General features: G+C 45.0%; 3 protein-coding genes across 11 annotated transcripts in view; 1 reads left to right on the top strand and 2 right to left on the bottom strand.

Moving 5' to 3' along the window:
• DPP8 (dipeptidyl peptidase 8) overlaps positions 1-3,653 on the bottom strand; it is a 24,272-nt gene extending 20,619 nt beyond the window's left edge. For 2 of the 8 annotated variants that reach the window (XR_011904876.1, XM_072345777.1), the window contains exons 1-3: positions 3,576-3,653; positions 953-1,222; positions 314-426 (exon numbers count right to left, since the gene is read on the bottom strand). Coding sequence is in view for 6 of the 8 variants with exons in the window: in XM_072345777.1 (XP_072201878.1) it covers positions 314-426; positions 953-1,211 (372 nt within the window). In the remaining 2 variants the exon portion in view is untranslated. Of the gene's footprint in view, positions 1-313; positions 427-952; positions 1,223-1,833; positions 1,949-2,999; positions 3,189-3,575 lie in introns of those variants that run through there. The other 6 variants (XR_011904874.1, XM_072345782.1, XM_072345780.1 and 3 more) reach the window with 5 other exon arrangements.
• HACD3 (3-hydroxyacyl-CoA dehydratase 3) lies at positions 3,637-12,562 on the top strand. The gene is made up of 11 exons (XM_072345787.1): positions 3,637-3,813; positions 3,995-4,037; positions 4,676-4,749; positions 6,027-6,191; positions 7,029-7,080; positions 7,417-7,527; positions 7,928-8,055; positions 8,541-8,653; positions 9,208-9,314; positions 10,301-10,432; positions 10,564-12,562. Exons 1-11 carry the CDS (start codon positions 3,727-3,729, stop codon positions 10,638-10,640), a joined length of 1,089 nt encoding a protein of 362 aa, XP_072201888.1. The 5' UTR covers positions 3,637-3,726; the 3' UTR covers positions 10,641-12,562.
• INTS14 (integrator complex subunit 14) lies at positions 12,547-23,241 on the bottom strand. Of its 2 annotated transcripts, none has more exons than XM_072345784.1 (12): positions 23,130-23,241; positions 22,410-22,676; positions 21,213-21,320; positions 19,222-19,377; positions 17,937-18,055; positions 17,692-17,834; positions 17,204-17,296; positions 15,530-15,674; positions 15,170-15,303; positions 14,944-15,062; positions 14,526-14,591; positions 12,547-13,555 (listed from the first exon to the last, which is right to left on the bottom strand). In XM_072345784.1, the coding sequence occupies exons 2-12, from the start codon at positions 22,629-22,631 to the stop codon at positions 13,304-13,306; spliced, it is 1,557 nt and encodes a 518-aa protein (XP_072201885.1). In that variant the 5' UTR covers positions 22,632-22,676; positions 23,130-23,241; the 3' UTR covers positions 12,547-13,303. The 2 variants fall into 2 exon arrangements, with proteins under 2 accessions (XP_072201885.1, XP_072201886.1); XM_072345785.1 differs by having other exon boundaries at positions 15,530-15,671.

Genomic DNA, 23,241 nt, shown 5'->3' with positions numbered 1-23,241 from the left:
GACTCATTGCTTCCCCCTGCAAGACAGTGATTATCGGAGACCGCAGGCTCCTTCAGCAATGCCCAGGATCTCACAGCAGAGAACATGATGCAAATCAGCACTTGCAATCTCTGCTGTCAAAGGAGAAACACAGCTTTCATGACGCACTCAGGCCACAGCTCCAGAAACTGAAGAGAAAATTGCGCTTGTTTTCAAGATGGTCTCAGAGTTAACCAAATACACACATATGGTTTAAGACCACAGTAATGACTTGTAGGTGCAACCTCAGAGCCCTGCTGTTTTGCTAAGATGTAAAAAAGAAATCTGGACCCACCGGAAAAAGATCCAAGAGAGGCTTCCAGGAAAGCAACAGGACAGCAGCTTTGTTCACGGTTTTTGGAATTTCAGAGTAGAAGAGCGTGTTCTCCCTATTCTCCCCAGACATTGCTGTTGTCAAAAAGGAAAGAAACAAAGTACATTAGCTTTCTATTAATAATCCCAGCACTCTCTGAAGATGTTGAGAAACAGCTTCACAGGCATTCCTACCAGAGGAAGTACAGACAGTCTCTACAATGCAGCCTTGAACTGAGAAGTCCCCGCTTCTCAGAAATGCAAGTCACAGAGAAGGCGGAGAACAAAGAACTACAGTCAGGCTCACCACATGCTGCCTGAGGAATAGCCTTGTCTTCTTGATGGTCGGGGATCTTTTTAGTTTATATGCTTTTAAATTCAAAAAGGTCTGTTCTGTTATTTCCCCTGGTTGGAAAACATCACAGTGCAGCCTATGTTTCAAAGATGATGCACCTTTATGAAGGCCTGAATGCCCCCTTTCTGCTCATCTCTCTCTATGCTACTCAGATTTCTGACTGCTCTTACCAATCAGGTGCGCACTGAGAAACAGTCAAATAGTCAAATCCAAACATCCTCTGCAGTGACTGTCTAGTCAAGGCACAGGCTGCAACAGCAAACTTACCCAGATAGTAAATCCTATCAGAATGAGGTCCTTCAGGATCATTTTTCTTAACGAACGTGAAGTCATGTGGGGCTTTTGCCATCATATATCCATGATACTTTCGTGTATCTGTGAGCAGTTTCCGAAGCTGGCTCCATGAATGTCTCTCTACATAGAAAGGTTCTGGTTTTGGCTGCTCCTCTCTCTGCACCTGCTCCTCACAGCCCGCAGTTTCAAAGACTTCGAGGCCTGGCTGTTCAGTTTCCATGGCTGCTGCCATGTTGCATGTTTCTGGAAAAGAAAAAATAGCGGAGGGTCAGCACCCTTCTCCAGCCAAAATTCACGTCAGACTCCCAAAACACAACACAGTAAAAGCGCTATGAGAAACCCGCTAGTTCACATGGAAAATCTAGCAGGAAAAGGAGACAGATTTCTGCTATGGAAAACAGGCTGTCATCGTTCAGCCTTTCGGAACAAGGCTAATAATTTCATAGATCCACACAGGCTTATTGGCGTTTGCCTCTTTATTTTAACACCCCTCAACTGCTCAGTTCATGAAGGGGACAAACCCTTCCCTGTTAAGCTCATACTTCATTCTTCCACCCTGTGAAAAGCAAAGTTACCTTGATACACTGATATCAGAATAAAGACTGTACCAGGAGCTGGGACAGCCAACTCCTTAGCAGATACAGTATTCAAAGTTAATTCTGAACCAACTGGCCATAGACAACAGGCCTGGGCAACCATCATTCACCTGTAATTTCTCCTTTCAAACAAAGCCGTGAAGGGTCTAGCAATACCATCACCGTTATATCATCTACAAGCACACAATTACCAATTCCAAATAGATTCTTCCAAAAGGAAGGGAAACAGTGAAATGAGCATTTCCCAAATTGATTGACCTGCAGCATCTCATCCTCCCGAACAGGTTGTCCAATTAGAAGATATTTCTTCCTGAAGTTGGCCGTGCTTTACAAAGCATATCTAAGCTAGACAAAACAGCCCAGAGATTTGGCAGTAGGAAACCATAAACCCAAGATCTGAGTGCAGCTCCAAAAGGATCCCAGCTATAAACTCCTACGCATAATTCATTAACAAAGACAGCAAGGCGTGACGATTGTCAACCCTCAAAAGCAGTTTGTTTTTTCTATATATAAAATGGAAAGGCTGCACCACTGTTTGACATGCTGCAATAGAACAGGCAGAGCCTGCTGGTCCGAGCTTGCCAGAGATGCCAATAAAAAACAAACTGAGCACCTGCACTCAGTAAACAGGCACTAAAGGACCAAAGAATTTCAAGGCATGGGCTTGGCCAGCACAGCCACCTGAGATAAAGCTCCCTGATGGACCGGCTTCTCCTGCCGCTCTTCACTGATGAGACAGAGATTACAGGCAGCTTGAATCAAGTCCATTTTAATACAAAACAATAAAGCAGAGCAGGGCGAGTCTCAATCAGAAGCGTGTTTTCGATTTTGCAAATCCAAACACAAGAACGGGAGGCACTTCTTCTGTCTTAAGACATTTACAACACAAAAACAGACCAAAATTTAAACCCTGTAACACTGAAAGGCAAGCCGGGTCCCACACAGCGCAGTGCTCTGCTCAGACTGAGCTAAAGACGGAGCGTTGGACTTCACTTCTGAACCAAAAGAACTTTCAGCTACTTCACAGAATTCCAACAAAGAAAAATCTCCTTTTCCCACCTACGTGCAGATGCCGGTTTGCTCCAACCCGACCTACTTCTCACACAGCCCTAAGGAAAGAGACAAGAAACGAAGAGCAGCGGCCTTAAGAAGCAACCTGCCACGAACAACAAGGGGACGCCAGCCCGGGGATCTGCCCGAGATCGCTGCCGCCTCGTTCAGCCACGGGAAGCTCCGTCCCTCCGGGCGGGCTGCAGCACTACCGCAGGGCTGTGCCCGAGGAGCCGACGGGGCCCGAGCGGAGCGAATGGCCGCGAGTCTGACAGAGCGGCCAGAGGAAGCGGGCAGAGCCCGGGAGGAGCCTTCCAGCACCGGGTGTAGCGGACAGGCCCGGGCCGAGGACAGCCCGGGGACGAACCCCCCACCTTCTCCAGGCCCGGCCCCCCTCCGGCGCTCCGGGCAGCTCCCCGCGGGGCGTCCCCGAGGACACCGACTCCCGTCCGGCCCCGCTACTCACGGCGCTCCGCGGCGGCGATGCAGCCCAAACGCCCCGCCGGGCGCTTCCGCTTCCGCCAGATGGGCCGCCGGGCTGCCCGGCCCCGCCGCGCGCCCCCTGCCGGCGCGGAGGAAACGATCCCGGCCCGGCAGCGCCTCGTACGGCGGAGCGCTGAGCCGGCAGGGCGCCGCCTGCTGGCCGGGAGGACTTCGGGCGCGGAGGTCGGAAAGGGCGAGCGGCGCGGCGCGCACAGCCCTCTCGCTCAGCGCAGCCTGACGCAGCTGAGAGCGGCGCGGACACCCGGCAGCCCTCGGCCTTCTCAACGGGACCGCCATCACCGCCACCACCTCAGGGCCCGGGCTGGAGCTCAGAGCTGAGCACGGCCCATTCAGAGCCAGGCAGGGGACAACACGTCTCGCCTCAGGGCCGGCTGAGAGCTCAGAGAAGGACGGACGCGCGGCCACACACACGGCTCCAACCCCGCAGAGCCCGGCACGGCGCCCACCTCGCTGCCCACCATCGCACCTCCCTCAGCTCAGCGCCTCGGAGGTGACGCGCACCGCGCAGGCGCACCCAGGACCCCGCCCCTCCCGCTCGCCTCCCCGCGCACTGCGCAGGCGCAGCGGCAGCCCCCGCCGCCTCGGGAGGGGAGCGCGATGGCGGGCTGCAGCCTGCGGCCGCACGTGCACTGGGCGCAGCGGCACCGCGAGCTGTACCTGCGTGTGGAGCTGAGCGACGTGAAGGTACCGCTGTCGGGACGGGACGGGAGCGGGGGGCGGCCGTGGGGCGGTCAGAGCGCTTCGCTGTCGGGGTTCGGTAGCGGGATGAGGGCAGCGCTGCGTTAAGGGCCCGCCGAGGGCTGCCGCGGAACAGCTGGTAGCGCGGTGTCTAACACGGTGTCTAACACGGCTCGTCCCTTTGCAGAACCCGGACATCAGCATCGCCGACAACGTGCTGCGGTTCCGAGGTAGGGCTGCGGCCCGGCTCTTATCTCGTAGGCAAAGCGTTGCGCCCCGTATTTACATGCGGGGGACGTTTCCTTGTCCCTCTGTGCGTCCGCGTCGAGCCCACAAAGCCCCGTTTGTGCGCGTTATCGCAGCCCCATTTGGAAGGTAAAGCAGCTCCTTCAGTAAAAGGCCCTTCTGGCCCGGCCCGTCGGAGCGCTGCCCTCACTGCGGATTGGCCGTTTCTTCGGTCGTTTTCCCTCCGTCCCGTTGAATGCCGCCTCCTTGGCGAGCCACCAGCGGGCACCCGATATGGCACGGCCGCACGTGTCCGCCGCGCGATCAGCTTGCGGTGCGCACGGCTGGAAACTCGGCGCTCCCCCCGCGCCGCTCCCGGCGGTGGTTTCGCAGCCGGGTTCCGTCGGGCGGAGCAGCCGGTGAGGACCCCCAGCAGCGCCCTGCGGAGCGGGGGCTCCGTTGGTTCCTGCAGCTCCACGCCGCGGGGGTTTCATCTCCGGGGTCATCCCTTCCAGCGCGGGATACTCCGCGATTCCATCATCTTCCCTCCCAGCGAGGCAGGAGAAGGCACTAAAACCAACTCCGAGTACTTTGAAGGTGCGTGGGACTCGTTAGGTGCTGATCGTCTGCTCTCGTTTCTTAGCTCAGGGTCATGGTGCCAAAGGAGACAACATCTACGAGTTTCAGATTGAATTCCTAGAACCGGTCGAGCCTAAAGTAGGTATTGGTTTTTCTTCTAACTTTTGCAGAGAAAAAGACTTTGGGTTTTTTTGTTTGCTTGTTTGTTTGAGAAGCATGAAAAGAGAATGGCTGTGCACGATGTCTGCTGTGTGATGTCAGGTTTTCCTGGTGACTGACAGCTGAGTGCCACCCGTAGCAGTGCTGGGTTGCTGTGCTCAGCCACCATCCTGCCTTATTAATGGACATCATCTCCCCGGGTCTGACATTTACCGTAGCTGTTACACACTAGTTACAGTTTTTTTTAGGGATTTAAAGTAGCAAGATATTGGGATGCTTGCAATGGTTTATCTGATGCGGCTGTGCCTTGGAGAGGAAGGAGAACACCACGGTACAAAGTGTCAGTGTGGCTGCCCTTACAGCTCAGCACAATAAATTCATGAGAACGGGTGTTTCTGGCTTGTTCAAATTCCTTGGGTTGCCAGCACGGACACATTGCAGGTCCTGTTGCAAAACACTCTTTTAATTGCTGGTGTCCAATAGGAGAGAGCTCAGCAGGACGAGCAAACTCCTGTAGGCGGCTGTGAAGTTTGGCTTTGTTTCTCAGAACCCTTTGGGGCATGGAAGAACTCCAGGCTCTGCTCCCAGCAGAGGATTTGTGCTGCTTCCTCCTGCAGTCACAACCAGGAGGAGCCACAGTTTGGCTCTACTGCTTTAGCAAGGAGGAAGCCAGAGGGTGGCCATCAGTGGGGGACAGAGCCCGTGCCAGTAGCAGCTGTAAATTACAGCTGCAGCCTTCAGATGCCCTATGAGCACAGAGCCAGCCTTGACGGAGTGCTGGGGGAACATGCAGTTACAAACGCAGGTCATGGCTGTTCCTCTCACCAGAGCAGGTTTCGTGTGGGATTCCCTGTTGTGGAGATGTACCTGTGACTGACGCTAGCATTATTTTTACTGCTGGCTCGAGGAAGTGGGTGGCTCTTAGTATGAAACACAAGAATGCCTAAAGCCGTGGTCTGTAGGTTTTGTGTGGGATTGCTAGCACCAGGGGCTGTGCTGACTGGTAGCAATAGTGCTGTGCAGTGCAGGCAGGCTTTCCAACTGGTCATCAGATCACAAGTCCCATAGCCATCTTTGTTGCCATCTTCACCTTGCCCTTGGTTTCCATGGCATGTTATGGGCAACAGGGAGACGTCTGTGCTGCAGCAATCCATGTCACCTCTGCTTTGTTGGTGGGGAAGGTTCAGGTATCAGCTCAGTCTCGGAGCTTGTTTCTTAGGGCTCTTGTTGACGTGTACTCTTGTGTCTGCCCCCAGCCCGTGTGCAGGGTGACTCAAAGGCAGCTCAACATCACTGTGCAGAAAAAGGAGAGTAGCTGGTGGGAGAGACTCACCAAGCAGGAGAAACGCCCGCTCTTCCTCGCTCCGGACTTTGATCGCTGGTTAGATGAATCGGATGCTGAAATGGAACTGAAGGAGAAGGTCAGTCCTGTGGGCTCAGAGGGTTTGTGCTGCCAGTTACAAAGCAAGGATTGCTGTGTATTAGCTCAGTGCTGGCTGATGCCTGCAGCTGAAGGCTTGCATTTCTTGCCCTACACCCTAGCAGTCCTGTGTGCTGATCCACAAGGGTCAGATTAATGTCAGACGCCAGTCCTGGGCATTGCTTGTTTAGAAAGCAGGGACTTGTTTCCATGTGTACTGACATAGTACTGTTTCCTGAGCTGCAGGGCTGGCTCTGACTGTGCATTCCCACCATATGGTAAGTTCAAGCAGCTTAATACAGCAGGGGGGTGAAAGCCCATCTTGGAAAGCACTTTAACAGAACAGGCTACATTTCTGCTTAACTGGTTTAAAACAAGTGCTGCCCTGTTCTCCTCCAAGCCACTGAGGTTAGTGAAGAGGCAAAAGAGCTGCTCCAACAACAGAAGCAGCTGTGAAGGGCAGGAGGAGCCTGGACTGGATGTATTCAGTTCTCATCAGGTCCCTTGTGGGCTGTGAAACGTTTTAGGGAACAGTTCTAAGAAACAGTAATAATTGCAAGCACAGAAATCAGCGGGCTTTTTTCAGCAAAAGCATCTAACTAACTGTTAGAGCACCACATACAGTGAAGGCTGTATAGCCAGTTAACACCCTCTACCTTTTACATTACCATTAACTGTGGGTGAGAAATGTGCTCCGTTTTATGCAGGTGAACATTTAAGCCCTCTAGCAATTGGCTGCTTAACTGAGTTTTAAACCTACTAGCTTTGCAGTAGGGTAGTTAACAAATCAGTTGCTAATTACAGTAACGCTCACTAAAACCTTATCCTTCATCTTAAGGAAGAAGAAAAGATTAACAAAATGAAAATAGAATCCAGAGTCCCAAAAGACCGTAAGTAACTGTGCCTTCCTAGCGTGGGAGATGGGGGTTCAGAAAGCTTCTGTTGCTCACATTTGTGATCTCATGGAGCAGCTTTGAGTGGCTCGGTGCGTGCTGGAGGATCCCTGCATTACGAGCAATTGAGATAATAAAATCTGCCTGCAGATTCCAAGGAGTTGAAAAATCAGACTAACAAGGATGATAAAAGCAGGCAGAACTCACAAAGCACACAGCTACTCCTTTTGCCACAATCAATAGTTTCCCTTTTTGTAAGCTGTATTCTCACAGAAAGCTTGGAGCGTTTACTATTACCGTCTGCTCATCTGATGCATTTCTGATTGATTTCAGCTTTCAAACACCTGAAGAAAGGATACTTAATAATGTATAATCTCGTACAGTTTTTGGGATTCTCATGGATTTTTGTCAACATGACAGTCCGACTGTTCATCTTAGGAAAAGGCAAGTAATAAGCACTACTTCATCACATTCCAGGGTGTTGTTTTCAATACTTCCTAAATATCAAAGTCTAAAGGAGGACATATCTAGGAAATAAAGTAATAAATCCATCACCAAAGTGCACAACGAAAACCATCACATATTCAAGGATAGGAAAATACTCTCCACTTGAAATGACAGATGTGTATTCTAACAAACGATGCTTGTACTCCACCAAGATTACATGTAGAGAAATCAGATGGAAGAAAACTCCCTTACTGCAATATTGGTCTTTTTGAAAATAAGCTGGGCAGAACCTTTTGGTTTTGAAGTGAAAATCCTTCATTCTGCTGAGGTATCAAAAGCTGTGCTTCCTGCATACAAAAAGCTGTTTGTCCTTAAAACAGTTTCCTGTGTCTTACAGATTCTTTCTATGATACATTTCACACTATTGCTGACATGATGTACTTCTGTCAGACCTTGGCGTTAATGGAAATCCTGAATTCACTAATAGGACTAGTCAGATCACCACTGATTCCTGCTGTAATACAGGTAGTATTTTAAGGTTTTTCTTGCTCATCCTGTGTTTGAAGTAAACATGTATTTTACTTCTAAGTGATATAATCTTACTGTCACTGAACTAGAGAATCTGTCAAGAGGGAGATATCCAGGCTTCCCATTCTCTGCTGTGGGAGGCTGTCTTCTTCTGTCAGCTAAGTAAGATAATTTGGAACAACAAAAGAAAGAATCAGCTGACAAAAAGTAAACGATTTTGATTTGATTCCTCCTTTGTATCCCAGTTGTGGTTGTTGTGCATAAAAGTGACATTAAATGATTTAAGATGAGGTTCCTTGCTTTGGATCTAAAAGAAAAAGGAGTGATTAAAAATTAGAGGTGACTGCTCAGCTGCATAATTGAACACTGAGTACAGAACTGTTTTGGACTGGAAAAGCAGATAATCCACATGGTTTTGAAAGCAAGGATTTGATCTTTTGTTGAAGAGTGTGAGCGTCCCATAACTTGTTTTCCTTAAACAGGTATTTGGAAGAAACTTCATTTTGTTTGTTGTCCTCGGAAGCTTAGAGGAAATGCAGAGCAAAGCTGTGGTGTTCTTCTTGTTTTATTTCTGGAGCATCATTGAGCTGTTCAGGTCTGTGGGATTTTTCCTTAAGTGGGTGTGTGCACAACAGTGGGGTTGTTTCCATGAACCTTTAATGAAGATTTTGATCTTTGTACCTTCTGAAAGACTGGCACAGAGATTGGCCCCAGCGAGTAAAATCCCCTTTAGACACTGGCTGTCACAGCCAACAGCTGGGACAATATGGGAGTCTAAAAGGTAATACTGCCTTGAAAAAGCACGTTGCTTCCTGCTGGAAAATGTGGCCCTCTAGTTGAAGTATGCTTAGACTATGATTAAGTGAGCTGCATTGTGCTCTATTTCTCTTTCCAAAGAAAATATTTTGAAAAGTCTATTCACGACAAGTCAGGCAGTCGAATTCATCCAAACGATCACAATAATAGCATTAATTATTTGGCAGATTACATAAGGGTGAGTCCATCAACAGCCACAGAAACACTTTTTGATTATTCTTGTGTCACCTGGGAGTTATGTTGACTATTCTATACTGCAGATATATGCAAACTTCTGGTAGCAGCTTCTATTTTAAACAGTATCTGTTTCTTCTCACGCTTAATTGGCTTCAGGTATCCCTATTACATGCTTTCATGCATGGGTATAGAATGGAAACCTCTAACTTGGCTCCGTTACACCAGCTGGATCCCTCTCTACCCTTTAGGCGGCTTGGCAGAAGGTATGCCCAAAAATGTTTAATACATGAAGTTAATTCTGGGCAAATATCTCCATTATTTGTTTGGCTGCTGGACTAAAGACTAATAGAACAGCACAGCAGATAAGTAGATGTGTGCTTTGAGCTGAACCAGATATAAGTATTTCTATCTTCCTTACTGAAGCAAACACTTCTTGAATTTGACATGAATAAAACTCATCATTTTGGGCACTGGAGAGGAAAGTAAAGGCAACAAAAGGCTAGTGGAACAAAGTGACCAAGTGTGCACTGCAGACCATGCAGGCGTTACAGGAAGGCAACACTCACTTCCCTTCGCTGATCTAAAGCACTGTTTTTGCTTTTGTCTGCTACATCTGCTCCGTCAGTTGTGCTGGAGTTTGTACCAGCTCAAGAGACCTTGCACTTACCTTGTAAATCACTAGCACAGAACAGGCAGGTGCCAGTTCTTCCTATAAAGCATCCTAGCCTGTTCTGAAATGAGCACAGTGCTTTCCCAACGGGGCTGTGCTCCCCTTCAGCTTTGAAGCCCAGGGAGAGGGCTTTATAGTGATCTCTTCTGTCTCAACGTCGGAATTTTTTAAATGCCTGTCGCTGCTCAGCATCTAGATACAAGAAATGTGTTGCAATCATGTAATCATACCTGTCAGAGCTTGCTTCTGTGAGCCAGGAGTAGGCTGTGCATTGCTTAATTCCTAGTACAGGAGAAACTATACCCCTTTCCTTTCTGGGAGTGTTTCAACATGGTAACCACTGCTGGCACAGGCCCTGCAGGCTACATGGCTGTATACAAGAACAGTGTCTTGCCAGGCAAGTTTACCATGCTTAGACTTCTGTAACTGAACTGTTCTACTGCCTGATGTAGCTGCTTACAATTATACTATTCTGCTTACCATTATACTATGTGCCTTAAATAGCTTTGATTCAAACGTTAACAAGTAAAATAGTGAGCATTTTACCTGTGTTTGGTAACCACGGTTTTCTGCTTTCAGCTGTCTGTCTCATTCAGTCCATTCCCATCTTCAGTGAAACAGGAAAGTTTAGTCTGGGACTGCCAAATCCACTGAACGTCACAATCCAGTTTTCATTCTTGCTTCAGATGTATCTTATAGCCTTGTTTTTAGGTAAGATATTTAGCTGTATTTCTCACTGTAGAAAACGAAAGGGCAGCTTTCTCTGATTTTTTCTTTGGTTTGATACAGCCATCTAGCTTTAGAGTGATGCAGACATGTCCTGTCTAAACATTATTTTTCAGGGTTATTTGTAAACTTCCGATATCTCTACAAGCAAAGGAAACAGCACCTTGGACCAAAGAAGAGAAAGATGAAGTAAAGGAGGACTTCAGTGCTTTCATATTTAACTTATCTCAATGACAAGATAAGCCTCTAATTCTTATGGTTTTATCCACTGTAAAGAATTTTGTAAAATTACATGATCATACTAGATTCATGATTTCATAGCGAATTCAGGTAACATTCCCATATGCTGTATTTTGTTCCCTTTCAATCAAATGCATGAATGACATTTATCATTGAACAGCTGCATTTAAACTTGTATCCTATTGACTACTGTATTAGGGAGAAATCCTGTTATCTGCATATAATATGCTTATAAATGGTGGAGCAGCACTAAATAGAAATAGCGTTTATATTTTAATTGGATATTTGCTCTTTCAGTATTGCATGCAGATAGGGCTTCTGATGTTGGGACATACCATTAGCTGGCCCATGCTGTTCCTGGGGTGCATCCTGATGGTAAGAGGAGCACAGCCTGATGTCACTGTGTTTGGGTGTTATTAACGGTTGGGGTGAACTTGCTCAGCACCCACACCCTATTTTCTTAGGCAGCATAATGACGTTGCAGAATTAAAACTGTAAGTAGCTGGCATCAAATGAAGTACTACCATACCAGTTTAATCTGGTTCTTGGTTAGTCTTAACAGAATAGAAGCTTTTTGTGGACCGTACCAACACTCATATACCTATAGCATCAGTAGGGAAAGGAAGCTGCCGCCGTGCCCCTGGTCAGAAATGCTTTCCTGATTGATAATGTCAGCACTGAAACATAAGGAGACAAGGAAATACAGGTACCAGCTTTCTCCTGTGAACCCCAGAAGAACTCCATCCCATTCATACAGAGTAAAAATCTGGAGCTGCCCTGGGAGACTGAACTCTTCTAATAGTTCCTACCAGGGCTGTAGCTCCCTTATAGCCTTGAAAAAGCAACCAAGAATGTCCTTCTACTTCATTTTATCAGCTGCACATTTAAATCATGTATACGCTCTTCTTGGCTGTTCCCTGATGGGATGGAGTGGTGGGTCAAACAAATAATCTATTATTTTAATGCCGTGTATCTCAGTAAGGGAGATCCCTCCTAGGGTTTGAAGGGCCCCTCTCCTCTGTGTCTGCCATAAACACAAGCTGTTCCCTTCACATCCCAGGTCATGTATTCTCTCACCTGGAAGCTTTTGTTTCAGTTGACTTCATTTCCACGTGCCCTTCCTCACACCTAGTGTCCTGTAGTTGAGTCCAGACTCCTCTGGTCCCTTTAATCCAGGTTAGAAAAATTATGGTTATAAACAAGCTGCTTCACAGCTGCTGCTGTCCCCAGGATACTGCAAGCAATGCCAGCAATCCAAATCAGGCACTAAAGCTGAGATTAGCTGAAGTGTCATCTCACTACTTGTGTTATCTTTTTGTACTGTGAAATGATACAAATCCTCCCAGAAGTTATTTTCTATACTTAAAGATAACAAACAGCTTACTATTTATGACATGGACCCAGTGGTTATTACTGTAAAAAAGGGAAATAGTGTTATAAAGAGACTGTAACAAAGAACTGATACAAGCTCCACACTGCATTTCACAATCGTGTTTTGTCAACAAGAGGCATGATGCAACTTCTCTTTAGAGATACTTGAGGCTCACTTGCAGAGAAGAGTGCAGGTAACTTTCTCAAGAGCTGAGCATTATTTACACACTACTATTTCACTACAGTACACACTGTATGTATGTTTGAAGTACAACGATGGACTGAGTTAGCTGGCTTGGAACAGCAGGGATCCCTTTCACACTTTTAATTCCTTTACTGGGCATTTAAACTTCTGTTATAAAATCTGTATGTACTCATCCATGATGTTTCTCAGTGAAATTGTGGTACCTCGTACAAGTTGTAATGGATCTTAAATGACTGAGTTTTAGTCCTTCAGAAAGAATGTGTTTCTATTAATAAAGATTTACAACCAAATTTTGCATCAGCTCACTTGTTTGCTCTTTCCCTCAATGCAGAAAGCTGTATAATTTACTACTTAACTCTCATGATAAGCAATGAAGTCAAAACACCACATCGATGTTTTAGGCATGTACGTGCCTACGGCTGCACACAGCAAAGCTGCTCCAAGAATGGAACAAAACAAACTTTTCCTGAAGAATTCCTTTTTATTAAAATGACACAAATAAAAAAATCTGTCTCGGAAGATTAAGTTACCTTCACATGCATTAGCACTGCACTGCCAGTGGTGTTCATTACTGCCACACGGACTAGCAGTTAGTGATAACACCTTGAAATTAACTGCATCTGATCTTGTACAGTGATTCGCACGCATTTCCCTTGGACTACTCAAATCCATCTGTAAAATACCAGTAGCTGCCTTTTTAATATGCTTTTACCACTGATTTCATTTATCTTTCAACCACATTTGGGGAAGGCTAAAAGCCACAGGAAGTTTGAAGCCTGTGATGCCACGTTCTCTGTCTTCTTACATGTAACTTCCACCCATCATCCAACACAGCCATCACTATAGAACACCTTCTAGGGTTGCCAGGCCTGACTGAAGCTACCATAGACTAGCTACATGTATTTGAGAGCACTAATGCAAGTAAAGGACCCTGTTATAATAGGAAGTTCCAGTAATTAAAGAAGCTCTAGAAAGTAAACAGGACAAGAAAAATAGAGTGACTCGAGTCTTAGTCTGGAGAAGTTCCCAAATTGGAGACTTTACATTCTTTCAGTGCTGGTAGTGGGAAAGTCTGTCTGCAGTGGAGCAATGTTATGATCATAGGCAGTGTATTCTGATGCCCCAGTACTTGCCACTTTCAGCTGCTGAGCAGCATGTGTGAGCTGAAACGCCGCATCGGGATGAGCCGTGTCAGGCAGCAGGGTGCACTCCCGCTCCAGCATGTCGGCCACACCTTTCAAGAGGTCCAAAAAGCCAAAGGCCAGAGCTGCCTTCCTTAGACGGTTCAGTTCCTGCAAAGAACAAAAACTCCTTTACAGAAAGGCTCACGGTGGCTTTAAAAAGATATACATTTCTTTTTCTTTTTTTAAATGCAAGCTGATTCACTTAAAGGAAAATAACCTGTGTTCAGTAGAGCTGCTGCAAGATGCCTAACTTCTCATGACAAGAAAACACTTCAGGACTGAGGATTATAGTGGCACAGGCAAACAGCTACCTTTCCCTTCATCCCTTCTTAGAAATCCCTCACTTCTTTCTGTGCATTCAGCTATTGTGCATGCTTGTTTTGTTTGCGTCCCTGCTGGGAGTGGCATCCAACTTGGGTCTCACTGACTGCTGCCTCTAACCACAGTACCCAGAAAAACATAATATGTACTTTTCTTCATTGTAAACTATGATGGGTGCTTGTGCGCATTTAGGCAGTGTATTCATTCTTCGGGTCTCTGGAGACTACAATAATAAACTGCTTCAGTACTTCACTTACAAGAGAAACAACAATTACACCTCTGCCTACAGCCTACATTATGGATTTTTATATGGCCGAAGTGCCTGGAATTTTCTTTCTCTGCTTCTTTAGTAAAAGCAAAAAAAACCACAGCATATACTTTATGGTCCAGATTGACACTTATGTTCTTATTCCTCTATTGATCCCTCAGTTTATTTCTGCCTGGACAAAAGCATAAAATCTGCACTGAAGTTCACCATCAAAGTGGCAGGGATCACGAGGGTCACCTGTAAGAGTGACATGTCTGTCACCGTAGCAAAAAATGTGATGGCAGGAAACCAGACTTCCCTGTCTCACTTTAACTAGTCCATAAAAAGGATCCAAGGCGTCTCTTTACAGAACAATGCGTGCTTCTGCAGAGCTCTCCAAGTGCTGCACAGAATGAACACTGCACAGACACGGACAGTACGTACTCCTTGCTCAGATGCACCACTATCACAATGGATCAAAACTTCAGGCTGGCCTGTAACACGACTCACTTTATAGAAAGTCTGAGTTTTTTCAGGGAGTTTCCGTGCGTTTCTCAAGATCTTCTGCACGTCGGTCTGCAGAAAAGAAAGAAAAGAGCTTGTCAACCGCCGGGTAAGGTGCAGAAAAATGTCCACAACTACTTATTGATAAACAATCCTGACCACTGACAAGACTGCAGCTCACAAAGACTGAAACAAGCAGTAATTATATTAAATCCAATAAACGAAGCCAGATGCAGCTTTCATTAAAGATGCTATGCTTTCTGATTGCATTTTAATCATCGCATTTTACAGAGGCAGTTGTTATAAAAATGAAAGGAAAGCAATAAAGCAATTACATCAAGTGGAGGAAACACACACAGACTCCATTTTGCTGCTGAGAAAGCCAGTGCTGATTAGAGTAAAGCATGAAGTCCAAAATCTGTACCTGAAGGCCACTTGGTTTAATCCACACAGTAACATTCTGTGCGTAACTACGCTTGTTCTTGGGCTGCAAGGGGAAAGGACTCTTATTGTCATCATCTCCATAAGGATTTTCTTTCGCATCTGGTGGAAAAAAGGAAATAAAAAGACTTGATGAGTAAGATCTGGCAAGGCCATTCATGCAAGAAAATGCTGAATTCCAAAGTCACCCCAATGAATGTGACCAGTACCTGAAATAGGTCCAAGCTGTGCCATTTTCCCTAGCCATGGAAGGGGCTCTGGACCAGGTTCAAAGAGTGACATCATGAGGTTTGATTTCTTCTTGCTATCAGCTTGTGAATAGAGCATCCCATACCATTCTGGCCTATTGAAAAGAGCAAATCCCAAAGTCTGAACACTTTCCAATTGTCTTAACACAGAATTTGCCTTTCTTCCACTGTGTGGAGAGTCATTATTTGTAATTAACACTGGCAGATACATGTCTACAGTTAAAAATCCATGGCTTTGCCTAGTGCTGCAAGTTCTGTAGAGAGCGAAGCATAAATGAGCAAAGTAAGAGAGATCTTTCAGGCAGACATCCAGCTCCATACCCCAACTGGACGACAGCCACCATGCCTTCCACTTTCAGGCTCCCATGTAACAAAACACAGAAGTTGGGAATTTTCCCAGCAATTTGATTAGCTGAATTCTCATCTTCGGTGTCATCTGTGATCCCAGGTCCCACCTCATCACCTTCTGGGGAAGGAAAGCAAACAAAGGGACAACATAAATTCAAACACGCTACTTCTGTACCCACGACACTACCATCCCGTATCCTCTGCCATGAAGAACCTTCAACTCAAAGCACCATTCTGCAAAAGTACTTTTAAAGTGTCTTTCTTTCTTATGAAAGGCTGCTGTTTCCAAGCTCAAGCTACTGTGAGAACTGATGGTACTGTAACATCAGACTTTCTGAACGCAACCACCAGTGCTTATTGCAGCAGTGGCTGAAGAGACTACCAGCACTTCCTAACCTTCCAGCCACCTGGCTGCAGCTGCCCTCTGATCCACTCACAGAGCGCTTTATACAGTCACTCCACAGCTTGTGTCAGTCAAAATACACTGTGTTAATCAAGATCCATGCTTTTATTTGTTTGGTTATTTAAATTACCCAACCCATTTCATGAGAGGGCAGGTAATCCCAGACAAGGGAGCAAAAAAGAGCAGCCAGAAGTGGCAGTGACTGGCAAACCCTTCTGCTTCAGCTGGACGAGACTGAATAAAAACAGCTCTATTCAACAACAAAACCTTCAATAAACACTTTTGTAGAACAAATGGCTGTTAACTGTTGGGACAAAGTGACATTATAATGCTACATGATTATTCTACTGCACTCTGATCACAAAACTTCACACATTTAACAAATAACTCTGCAAACAAACCTTTGAGGAAACTAGAAGTGAAATGCAAAGGCACCAAGAGTGGCAATTAACAACAAAGCTGCTTCTGAACCAAAGCATCCTAAATTTCAAGTCCACCTCTCCTATGCAATTTGTGGTCATTACAAGAAATTTACTGTGTTTTAGCAATTGAAATACAGATTTGACAGAACTGTTAATATCTTTTAAAATGAAAGGCCTAGCAGGATAAGATCGTTAATGCAGAGATGGAAGCACATCTGGTGCTTTCACTGTTCTTTACCAAAAGAAATCTCAGTTTCTTTTAACTCCATTCCAAGACCTTGACAAAAGGACTCGGAAAGCCCTTCTTAGCAGACAAGTAGCTGCAAGCCACAAACATGCCCAATTGTTCTTGAAGCCTACACAACTTGCTTGTAGGGATTCATACGTACTTAGACTCAGTGAGCAGCAATTAATGCTGAAGAACAACTGAGCAACCTAGATGTTACTCAGATCAGATTTTTCACAGCAAGAAATCATTCCCAGAACCATTTAGAAGCCGGTATTAATTATTCATCTCACACCACATACTTCATGGCCCATAAAGTATTTGTAGCTTTACGTTTAATATTCTCTACTAAGAACAATGGCATAATGACACTGTTCTCTCTACTAATTCACTGCCTTGTGTACAAACGATTTTCCCAAAGAACACACTATTCAGAAAAGGAAAGATCTTGTGTACAAGGTTTTGATCTTAATACAAACATGTAAACGTGTCCTTAGAGACATTGGGCATAAAGCGTAACATTTCCTTCTCAATAAAACCACCACAGCCATTACAGGGGAAGCTTAAAGCAGTGATCAGTACAAGAATTTGCTTACCTCTGTTAAGTGCAATAGGCAGTACCAAGTGTCTGGATAAGACGGGAGGGCTAGAAATGTCAGCTATATCTACAAAACCAACGATTTCTAGATCTGTGGAGAGACAACAGGTTGAAGTCCGCTGATTGTATTCAGAGCCAATTCAACACCACTGCTTTTTACACTGCTACTTTTCTGAAGCAGTGACTAAGGCAGCACAGCAGAACCCTGACCTTCACTAGGATAGTAAAACATAAGTATTCATATATATAATGTCATGACATACATCATTTCCAACACAAACACACTGTTATTCACAAACCACATTGCCAGGCAAACACAGAACTGTGTGGTGTCACACAGACCAAGAAACTACATCATCAGTGATTGATATTTGCAGAAAGAAAGCAGGTGAAACAATTACTACACAGGATAAGATATAATAGTGAAAAGGTTGAAATCAAATGTATTTAACTAAGAAGCAAAAAAATAAAAATAAAAATGGTTACCTGTATTAATTGCTTTAGGAATTGGATCTATTTCCTCATCTATAATGAAAGGCTCTGGTCTGGGAAATACTTGCACATCAGACGTTAAGTGGCCACACTTAAGAACAGCGTGGAATGGCGTATAAGCCAGGTCTATTAGCTTTCTAGAACAAGGAAAGAAATGGAATCATCAGGTATCATCCATTCTTTTTATGTTACATCTGTTTTCTATACTGGAAATCTCACAAGGGACACCGTCTACTAACCCAAACATCGACTGTACATTCTTCAGGCAAAGGGGGCCATCGATGGTAAAAATTTGCCCTTCCCCGTTGTTTAAGTCTATAAGGCGTTCCAAGCAGTCCAAGGAATCCGTGCTCTGAAGCTGTACAAACAAAGCAAAATGTTTTGGTTAAACTTTATTTTCATTTATTTTACTCTGACCTTTCTTAACCAGCACGTTTTCAGAGAATATAAACTACAAAGCAAAATGTTGTTACCTTACTCCTTTCTGCATAAACCAATATTCTTTGCCTGCTAGGAAATATAATGATGCATTTACATGCAGATGCAGCATTTGGACCAGAAACATAAAATACATCGCTTTATCTCACGAAGTTCTGCTTCAAAAGTGAGGTTCAAGTAACCAACAATCACAAAAACTCTCAGTCTTCAAGAGCACAGGAATGCCCTACAATTACCAATAAAGTGATGTGGGTTTTAAGTCCCCAGCTCCTTCAGGACAATGTAGTTTATGAGAGGAAAGATAAATCGTTTGCTTTGAGTTTCTAGAGGATGCTTGTGAAAGCACCTCAAGTTCTCAGTAACAGATTTACTTTAAACATTGTACCAAGAAGTGATGTGTAAACAACACTTCAACCCATTGCTTAATAGAGAGGATCAATCTTGATAGAGACCCTGAAGATGAAATATCTATTGAATCCCTAAGTAGAAAATCCATCTATATCCATGACAGCATAGCTGTCAAGATAAAAACAAAGCTATTAATAAAACCCAAGTTAAGAAACTCTAATCTATATGAGTTTACTTTGAAATGTTTGTATTTAATGGAATTCTAACTATTGCAGATTTTCAGAGCTGGTACAGAGATTCACAAAGACATATATTCACTCAAAATGAACAGCAGTTGGCTTGAGCACTCTCTCTTGCAGACTCAGAGCTCTGCTTATTCAAATTTCCAAACAATTCTACTGTTTTCAGTGTTGAGCATCTCTGCAGCCTAAGTCATTTATTCAGGAATTTAATAGGAAATTGAGTATAGAAAATATATAAATAAATAGAAACTACATAATATTCTCCAGGCAGACACTGATATGATTAATAAAGACAGGCAACTTTGCAAGTGCAAAACTAATCTTCAAAAAAGATACTACGATTAAATTTTACCAAATAACAATGTTAAATACTGAACATCAAATAAGCTTTAAGCACAAGAATATCAATGCATACTTCATGCCAATCTGATTATTAGATCAGATAAGAACAATAATTAACCAGCATAACAAAGAAGGTAAATGCTAAAGACGTCACCTCTTCGAGGTTTGCCATGCACATGACATACAGCTTGGAAGGGAAAGGGAAAGGCAGCGGAAATCGATTGCTTTCACTTCGCTGGTTGTGAGTAGCTAATGAGTGCCGCAGGGAGCCTCTGCCGATCCCCAGGCAGCCATCAGTGACAAGGACAACCTTGAAAGAGAGAGGCCAGATAAGCATTTTCAGGCAGGGACGTGTTTCTATCTGTAGAGGGCAACTACACACCGACAGGTTTCAGCAGCCTTCCTAGCAATACGCACTTCTCTACTGCAAGTCCCTACTTACCGTGCAGATCCTCTGCTAAAGAACTGAGAGTAAACTTTCCAGGCACATGAATGAGAAATAATAGATGTAACCACTGCAATTGAATTACACACATTATAAACATACATCTCACTGCATTAAGGCTTAAATTGTACTAAAGTTCAAAATCCAAAGCTAGAAACACACCGTGGTCTGCATGAGCATTGCCATTTTTAAGTGTAAGCTAAAAGCACAGTAATCATGCAGCCAAAAAGGTGCTGCTGGTGGACTCAGGAGCTTCAGGTTTACCATCAGACAGAAGGTAAAGCCAACCACAACCATTTGCAGAAGCTGGAAGACAGTCCAAGTTCCACTACAGGCCATAGTAACCGTTCAAAACATAATATGTATTACTTTAGTTCTTTGCCAACAAATACAGATGCTCATGTTTTGTAGCAGAAGTAGAAAATGCACCTTCTTTCATTTTACAGCTAGTCTACAGTTACTCCTTGTAGAAATCTGCCCTAGCAGGTCATACACACTTTATAGATGGCCATATAAAGCCATATATACTCAGCTGAGACCCAGTCGTTTCCAGAGGAGTAAGCAGCTCCTCCTTCAAAACAGCACAGCAACAGCAGGCATTATATTTTTGGCTGAGAAGTAAGAAAATTAAATCCAACTGAAGCAATTGTGTATCTGTTACAACCAGGTTTTTACTCTCTCTTAATCTCCCCACTAACCATCTGATGTGCTGCTCAGCAGCAATGCTTTTTACTGTTACAGAATTCTGCACAGTACATTCTCCCCTGCCTTTCCTCACAATAACCTGGAGTTCCAGTACAATGAACAACGACACAAATAGGAGATGAGATTGCTGGGAACTAATCCATGCTTGGCTTTTACATCGTTCCAGTTCTTTGTGTTGAATGTCTGCTTGTCCAAGGTGCCTTTTTTCCTGGTTATATTACAAAGTACTGCCCAGACAATAAACTTCCACCTCTATTTCCTAAAGGACTATTGCTTGAGAGATGTTCCCAGCCTACTGAGCTGCAAAATTACTGAATTAAATCCTGACCCAAAGAGCAACAGGTTTTTACTGCCTCAGAAAACTGAGGGCTAACACTAGATTCTACTACGAGAGATGGCAAATTCAGAAAATCAAGGGCTAAAAGCAGAGGCAGCCAATTCAGAATGCTGGGAGCTGCTAAAGCTGGATGGAGTGCGCAAGCAGATGCACACCAAAATCAGGGAGAGAAAACAGATCAAAACACAGTCAGCAGTGCTCCATGCTTTTGCCTGAGATCTGGAACTGTTACAAGCCCTAGAAATCACCAGGACAAAATTTATTGCATTTATGACTGTACTCCTTCCAAAACGACCAGGACTCCTGGGACAGAAGACTGCATCAAAAGCCAAGCCTCCTAAAGAGGACTCTGGGCCAGATTTTACAACATACAGAGAACACCATTGATACCCAGTGTCCCCAGACTCATCTCTCTCTCTGCTACAACACATTTCTACATAGAACTATCTGGATTTTGCTGCTTAACATTATAATAAACACCACTTTCTGTTAATATCCCAGATATATCCAGAACAAAAATTCTTTGTCTTTCTGTGGTACCAGTGGCTGAGTGGTGTGAGTATCCCAAGTTATCAAATTGCATTCACTTTCCTTTCTTCAGCTTCCAGGGAACACTAAGAATATGCCAGATATTAAGAACAGTGAATATCGGTCATACCTGGCAAGGAATTGCTGCACCCCATTCCTGCTGGACAATATTGCAAACCCCAAGTAGTGCCGACTCTAAACAGGTTTTGTCATAATCGTCCATGTTACTTAGGGCTTCCTATAAAGACAAACACATGATTGATCATTGCTGAGTAAAATATCTCTAACAGGAAACCTAAAAAAGTTATCCCCACTTCTCTGGTAAGTCAGTACTTTTCTTATACATGACTTATACAAAGAAACAGTGAGCAATGCCTTGAGAGAAATATAACAGCTGATTTTGAAGGAACTAATTGTTGTGAACACAGCTCTTAGGGAGAAAATAAAAAGCCTCAAAGATACAGGATAGCTGGAAACTGAAGCAATGCCTAACAAAGTATTTATTTGCAATTCCATTCCAACATATGAGGAACAATAACTGCATTCTGGAAGAACGCTACAATGAAAAAGCACCAAACACAATGCAAACCACCACCTTATCTCACAAAACGAGCTTTATCTCTTTTCTGCACAAGGCCTCACTAACGAGACCACGAAGACAAGACACTTCAGAGCACAAGGTGTACTGACCTCACCATACAGCCCCACAACTGACAAACCTAATCCATGCTGTCCTGTGACACTGAAGTACCACTTCCTGTTAATAGTATACACAGTAATCAGGTACGTTATGTATTATTCTGAGAGGACTCAGACTTCTGGTGCCTTACAGCATTCATACAAAACTTCTCTCTCAGACTCTTTCCTTTTCATGGTCTCCCTACTGTCCGTCATACCCGCCAGGTCTAAAATCACTTTCTCCTCTTTTTCACCCATTTCACCTTCTACATACAGTTAAAAGCCTGTACTCAAAAACATTTCAGATGTTCCTGTCTGCTGCCTTCTATATGGAGAGTTACTCAGCAGAAAGACATGAACACTGCAGAACCACTGATTTATATACAAGTTTCTTCAGGCAGCCCTCTCCTCCTGGTTTTCTCCATTCCCACTTTTAACTTACGTAACCACACTTGAGAAGTCACCTGTAAAGGTATAACTTGTAAAGTAGCCTAGTATTTTATCTTTATTTTAAGGATAGGTGAAAGCAAATAAGGATAAAATACTCGACTTAAGACACTGTGTATAGGATTGTATGAAATCTCATCATTTCACTGTGATTCTGAAACAACACTGACAACTTATTGCCCTCAGGTTTCACGAACCCTACCTGCAGCGTGTTGTAATCTCTGGTGAAGGGCACCATCAGCTCCCAGAGCGATGAGAACACCATCAGAGCCGTGAACTCCAGCTTGTAGTTGGTGGCCATGTGCTCAAACAGCATGGTCAGGCCGTGTACTGCCAGGTGCTTCCGCTGGTACTCCTCAGAGCCCTCCACCGACACCGGCCGTGTCATGGAGAGTGACACGTCCATCACCACCACCGTCGGCATGATGAGCTGCTCTTCTCAGCTACCACAGCACAAAACAGCAATTCACTGAGAGAAGGGAGAAAAAGACCACAAGCAGTTACAGGAACACAGCTGCAATGACACATCATGCCCTGGCCCTTTCAGGGTAACTCCATATCTACCCTATCCTCTAAAGAAAGGAAAGCTACAGCTGTTTTACCCCCAGAATGCAGGTTTAGGACAAATTAAACCAGAAGATGAACGGGAAGCGCATGGTGCGGGTGGCTGCGAGGGCCTGCAACCGGTGTGCGGCCTGGGCTAAGCCTGAGGGGCCCCGGGGTAGAAGGGGGAGGGCAGCAGGGGCACGGCGCGGACAACCCCAGGCCCCCAGCAGGCCGTCTCCCTAGCGAGTCCTTATCAGAGCCCACCCCGCTCCCAACCCGGGGCTATTTCGCGGGGCTGAGAGGGCAACGCGGTCGCCAGCCCAGCAGCAGCGGGAGGTGCCCGCGGAAAAAAGAACGGAGGCACCGCGGCGCTCACCGCATCCCACCGGGCCGCCATGGGTCCGCCGCGATAAGCGTCCCCCGGAACGGCGGACCGCGGCGAGAAGGGGCCGGGCCGCGGCTGCACCGCCGCTCCTCACGGCTCCCAG

This window comes from Excalfactoria chinensis, chromosome 10 (assembly GCF_039878825.1).
Source record: "Excalfactoria chinensis isolate bCotChi1 chromosome 10, bCotChi1.hap2, whole genome shotgun sequence".
Taxonomy (NCBI): domain Eukaryota; kingdom Metazoa; phylum Chordata; class Aves; order Galliformes; family Phasianidae; genus Excalfactoria; species Excalfactoria chinensis.
The sequence above is the reverse complement of the archived record's forward strand: the minus strand, read 5'-3'. Positions and strand labels throughout refer to the sequence as shown.